Source organism: Echinops telfairi, unplaced genomic scaffold (assembly GCF_000313985.2).
Source record: "Echinops telfairi isolate 266 unplaced genomic scaffold, ASM31398v2 ScPeMD7_3;HRSCAF=10, whole genome shotgun sequence".
NCBI lineage: Eukaryota > Metazoa > Chordata > Mammalia > Afrosoricida > Tenrecidae > Echinops > Echinops telfairi.
In genome coordinates this window covers 28,240,703-28,246,728 of record NW_022103899.1, presented here as the reverse complement: position 1 = coordinate 28,246,728, position 6,026 = coordinate 28,240,703, and the positions used below count along the sequence as shown (strand labels likewise).

General features: G+C 42.2%; 1 protein-coding gene across 6 annotated transcripts in view; it reads left to right on the top strand.

The window, feature by feature from the left end:
• SUMO1 (small ubiquitin like modifier 1) overlaps positions 1-6,026 on the top strand; it is a 37,241-nt gene that overhangs the window by 12,372 nt on the left and 18,843 nt on the right. The window contains exon 1 of one of the 6 annotated variants that reach the window (XM_045296052.1): positions 4,763-4,824. The exons of 3 other annotated variants lie outside the window; for them this stretch is intronic. In XM_045296052.1, the coding sequence (XP_045151987.1) occupies positions 4,778-4,824 (47 nt within the window). In that variant the 5' untranslated portion in view covers positions 4,763-4,777. Of the gene's footprint in view, positions 1-4,762; positions 4,825-5,150; positions 5,216-6,026 lie in introns of those variants that run through there. 2 more of the 6 variants (XM_045296058.1, XM_045296064.1) reach the window with 2 other exon arrangements.

The window sequence follows — 6,026 nt, the reverse complement described above, 5'->3', positions numbered from 1 at the left end:
TTGCCACTGGTTTTGAATCACCCACTGTTCTCTTGTGCCTGGGTTGGTTAACACTACTTCCTTTCCCCCACTTCCCCCTCTCCCATGTCCCTCAGGAACCATCAGTCCCATTGTTTTCTTCTCCACATTGTTTATCCAGCCTACCTTATCTAGATAGACCTGCAGAGATAAACAAAGCGAATACAGCAGCAACAACAAAAAAGCCAATGACATACAAAATCAAAAAGAAAAAAAGAGAAAGAAAAAAAAGCATGTAAATAGTTCAAGGTCTGTTTGTTGACCTTTAGGAGTGTTTTCCAGTCAGTCTGATGGGGTGCCATGCCTTGGCCCCAAAAATCCATTTTTGGTATTCCCTCTGGACTTTCTTGCTCTGCTCCCCTTGCTGTTCTGTTGCACACCCTAAGCGTTTTGCCACAGTAGGTCAGATCGGGTGCAATTCCCACACTGTGTCTCCAGTGTTGCCCCCTGTAGGGCTGTGGGTCAATGAGGGATGTTGTGTCTCAGTGGGGTCGACCATATGTTCCTTTCTGTGCATTGTCTGCTCTGAGCAGGGATATAGTCCTCTAGGCTGGGTGGGCCAGGATGTGCTCCACTCTCTATTCCTCCCTCTTCATTTGCTCCTGTGTGCTCTGATCAGACATGTCCCTCTACCTGAGCTGTAGCTTCAGTACTGAAGGACAGGTTTTTTTTTAAGTCTTAAATAGGACAAAGACAAAGACACATCATCCTGATGAGAAAGACCATTAGCTCGAGACCTTAATGGCATCTGAGAGTTTGCTGAGGTACAGAGCCTTAAAAAGGGAATGGGAAGGCAAAGGAAACTCAGAAAAAGCATGATTTGTGGTGGGGCAGTGTTTTACAGTTACAAAGAAGAGTATAGAAGCAGGGACAGGACCATGATTGGAACATGTACATTATGTTAGACAGAAAAGCTTACAAGATTGGTCCAGGACCTTCTGACCAACGCAGTAAGGGCATGATTCTTGACTGTTTCATCATCACCCTCCCTACCTATCTGCTCCAGAATCCCCATATGGTTATCTCCATGGAGGACACCTTCAGGCAAGCGTCTATGGGAGACTGCACCTCCTTGGGCTGACTCCCTAGGGAGTGAAGGTGCATTCTGCCTTGGGGCAAGGTTGTCTCTCCCCATCCCTCAAAGTTGTTAGGTGCTCTCCAGTCTTTTCTGATGTACAATAGAACTAAACAGCCTGGTTTTACAACTTCCTCACAGTTGTTCTTGTGTTTGAGCCCATAGCTGTCAAAGTAACAACTTTGCTTTTCAACATTGTAAGGGGTTTTGTGCAGTGGATTTACCCATTGCAGTACTTTGATCTCTTGACAACTGCTTTCTTGAGCATTGATTGTGGATTCAAGCAAGATGTAAGCCTTGACAACTTTAATCTTTTGTCCCTATATTATGATGCTCCCTGTTTGTTCAGTTGTGAGGATTTTGGTTTTCTTTATTTTGAATTGTAATTCATACTGAAGGCTGCAATTCAACAGACTGTGCAAGTTATTGAACATTATAATTGATACCACATGCAAGAGAAATTTTTCTGAAGATCCTCCAACAACAGTTTTGCAGCACATTGACAGAGGTTCAGGCTGGACTCAGAAAAGGAAATGCCAAAAGGGATATTGCTGATGTCATATGGATCTTGGCTGAAAGCAGAGAATATCAGAAAGATGGTCACTTGTGTTTTATTGATTATACAAAAACATTTGACTATGTGGATCCTAACTAACTATGGATAGCCTTAAGAAGAATGGAAATTCCAGAACATTTTATTGTGCTCACGTTGAAGCTGTACAAGGATCAAGTGGCAGTTGTGGAAACAGAACAAGAGAATACTGCATGGTTCAAAATCGGGAAAGGTATGTGTCAGGGTTCTGTCCTCTCATCATACTTATTCAATCTATATGCTGAGTGAATAATCAGAAGCTGGGTTATGTGAAGAAGAATGCAGCATGAAGTTTGGGGGAAGGCTTACTAACAACCTGTGATGTGCTGGTGACACAACCTTGCTTGCTGAAAGTGAGGCGGACTTGAGCACTTGTTGATGAAAATCAAGGATTGCAGCCCTGGTCAGTGGTTAGAGGAAATTCAATGGAGGCTCAATCCATGTGGGGACTCTGCAATAGATTTTGGGCTTTCACTATCATCTTTGTACTGCAAACAGATCAGATTAGATTTTAGAGTTGGGTATGAAAATAGTTTGGAAAATGAGTTAAAGGGGACAAGAGTGAGGGGGGCAGTCTCTTGTGCTATTGCAGTAATCCAAATGAGTTTGAACTAGGGCAGTGTGATGGAGTGAATGAGACAGTTGAGAGCCACTCAGAGAATCACCAGAATGTTGTATGCATAACTGGGGTTTAAGGAAGACTAACCAAAGATGATCTCTAAGTTTCTGTCATGGGCAACTAAATTAATAGTAATCATTTATTGTAATGGGGAATTCAGGAAGAGTTGTAATTTTAAAAAAAATTTATTTTTATTTTTGTTTTCAGGAAGAGGAGTTAAGAGATAATGCATTCAGTTATGGACACCTTTACGTCAAAGTCCTTTGTGGGGCATCTCTAAGTAGAGCTGTTCAGTCACTTGGATTAATGAGTGTGAAATTCAGCTAAGTTGGCGGAGTGGAGTGTTTGTGAGTTATCAGTATCTGATAGTTTGGATCCTAAAGCTTCCAGGCAGACAAAGAAAACAAAAACACAGATGAACACCAGCATTGAAAGAAAGGGAACTATGAAAGGGTGGCGGTGAGTGAGTGGGATCTTGGAAACCGAAGGAAGAAGTCATCAGTGTTTATTTAGAGAGTTGAAGGTGAGGTCTGGAAGTGTCCATTGGACTTACTAGATCATCTAGTTGGTAACCTTGGTGAGAGCAGTGTCGTAGAATGGTGAGCATCAATTGATAACATAGGTTGAGAGTGAGAGTAGGAAAGGAAATGCTGAGTATAAGAAGTTTGGCTTTGATGAAACTCAGTGCCATGGAGTCACTTCTGACCCAGATACCCCATAGGACCAGCTTCTTGTAGGTGCTGAGACTGTAACTGTCTGTGGTGTAGAAGGCCTCATCTTTCTCCCGAGGAGCAGCTGGTGATTTTCAACTGCTGCCCCAGCTGTTAGCTGCTCAGTGCATAACCTGTTGTGCCACCAGGGCACCTTGCTTTGAAAAAAGGTGAAGAAAATAGCTTGAGATATAATAAGGTCAGGGGTGGAAGGAGTATTTTTTGTTTTCTTTTTAAAAACCTTTTATTGTGAATTAAGTGAAGGTTTATAGAGCATTTCATAGTTTCACAGAAACGAGTGCTATCAGAGAAATTACTGCTGCTGTGGGTGCTGTCTAGTCAATCCCGACTCCCAGCGGCCTTATATGTACAGTAGAAGGAAACACGCTTAGTCCTGCGCCACCCTGAGCCCGTGTCTGAGCCCGTTGTTGCAACCTCTGTGGTAGTCTGTCTCATTGAGGGTCTCCCTTTTTCTTTTTTTTTTTAAGTGATTCGCTACCAAGAATGTTCTGTAGGGATTGGTCAGTCCTCCTGGTATGTTCAAAGAACATGAGATGAGGTCTTGCTATCCTCATTTCTTTCTTTCTTTTTTTTCTTTAAATCATTTTATTGGGGGCTCATAAAATTCTTATCACAATCCATACATACAACCATTGTATCAAGTACATTTGTACATTTGTTGCCATCATGATTCTCAAAACATTTGCTTTCTACTTGAGACCTTAATATCAACTCCTCATTTGCCCCCTCTCCCTCTCCCCCCTCCCCTTCCCTCATGAACCCGTAATAGTTTATAAATTATTATTATTTTGTCATATCTTACACTGTCCAACATCTCCCTTCACCCACTTTTCTGTTGTCCATCCCCCAGGGAGGAGGTTATGTGTAGCTCCTTGTAATTGGTTCCCCCTTTCTACTCTACCCTCCCTCTGGTATCGCCACTCTCATCACTGGTCCTGAAGGGGTCATCTGTCCTGGCTATCTTCATTTCTGAGGAGCATTCTGACTACCTCTTCCAATACAGATGGTTTGTTTTTTTCTTGCAGTCCATGGTATATTTGATATTCCTCGACAGTACCATAATTCAAAAGCACCAATCTTGCTGTGGTCTTCCTTATTCACGGTCTAACTTCACATGCATATGTGGTAATTGAAAATACCTTGGTTAGTTAGGCACACTATATTCTTCAAAGTGACATGGATGTTTTTTTAACACCTTAAAGAATGAAATCTTTTGCAGCAGATGTGATATATCTTTTGATATCCTGACTCCTACTTTCATAAAATGTGAATACTGAAGGAAGATATTCCCAGTTGGAAAGTTGAAGGGGGGTACTCTGCTTCTAAGAAGAGCCTTTCAAATACTGGACTTCACATGATGTGTGGGATGGATTTCCTGAGGTGATTTTAGGCAACGAGGTAGGATATAAGAAGTCCTAGTGATACAGTGGGTGTTAAGCTTTGGGTTCCGACCCATCAGCAAGTCCAGGGGAAAAAGATGAGGCTGTTTTGCTCTCATCTCAGAAACCCTCAGTAGTTCTACTCTGTCCTATAGGGTTGCTCTGAGGTGTAATCGACTTGATGGCAGTGGATTTGATTTCTAAGGTAGAATGTATATTCCAGGTAAAGGAAACGGGCCACCAAGGGTTGAAGATGGAAGAATGGATGGACATAGATGGAAAGCGGCAAAAAGTCTTAATTTAACCAAGTCTGCATGGCCTTGTAAAGCGAGCGATGGAGAAAGATGAGAATTTAGCTTGGTGATGGCAGAAGTGAATGCTGTGCTATGGAGTGTAGTTCTTGTCTTAAGGTACTGGAACCATTTTGAGTGGGGCAGTGGTATGAGAAACTGCATTAGGAAGAAAATTCTGATGGCAGCTAGAGGTTGGGGTGGAGGAAGGGCAAGAGCTCTTCTCTGTGTAGCCACTACAGCTTCCCCATCTAGGAAGCACCCGCACAAAATCACTCCCATTGTGCTGGTATTGCAGCTAAAAGATCAGGCTTTGGGGAGGTTTTCTCCTCTTTGTTCAGTTCAAACAAAGCTTCTTAACATTCCCTCTGCAGTTAGAGGAGGGGGCTGGGGCTTGGATGCCATTTATTGCTTCCCACTGCACGGAATTTAAGCTTGCCCTTGCCCTCTGGATACTTAAAAAGGAAGAAGCAACTGTTTACTATGAATATAAATTCATGGAAAAGTGGCGGTGAGTCTGTGTTTGAAGACAGCCCTCTATTTTTCAGGTGAAATACTGCCTCGGTGAAGAAGGTTAATTTTGTCTGCTGCAGTAATATGCAGTAGTCAGCAGATGTTGAAAACTGCAGAATGGAGAACAGGCAAGAATTCATGTGAACAAAGTCAATTCTGTTATCTAAGCATTTTCTAGCTCTGGCCTGTATCACACAGTTAAAAGCTACACTGTTAGATATGCTCTGTTAATATTTGAAGGTTAAAGGATTTGTGAGTTTAAGTTACTGGCTTGAGATGCCTGGTTAATGGCTCTATAATTTTACTTGCAAAATACAACGTGATTAGAGGCACCTAAGCTGAAGGGCACTGGCTCGAACCCCCCAGCAACTCCTAGGGAGAAAGATGTGGCAATCTGTTTTGGTAAGGATTACAGTCTTGGAAACCTCAATGGGGGTGTTGTGGTGGGTGGTGAGATGGTTCTGTGCTGTCCCATAGGCTCACTTTGAGTAGAAATGGATTTTTATACTCATGGACTTCAAAAAGGAATTCAAAGGTAATAGAGCTTTTCTAAGAACTTTTGAAACTCCCCTTTGTGTTCTTATGAATTGTATATTGGTTGTTAAATATTATTATAAATATTAGAAGGACCTGTATTTAAATAAGGAACTCTCATGGCACTGTGGCTAAGCACTTGGCTGTTATATCTGTGGCCGGAACTGACCAGCTGCTCCTTGGGATAAAGATATAGCAATCTGCATCTGTTAAGATTAAAAAACAACAACAAAACACCCATTGCTGTAGAGTGAATTCTCACTTTTTGTGGTCCC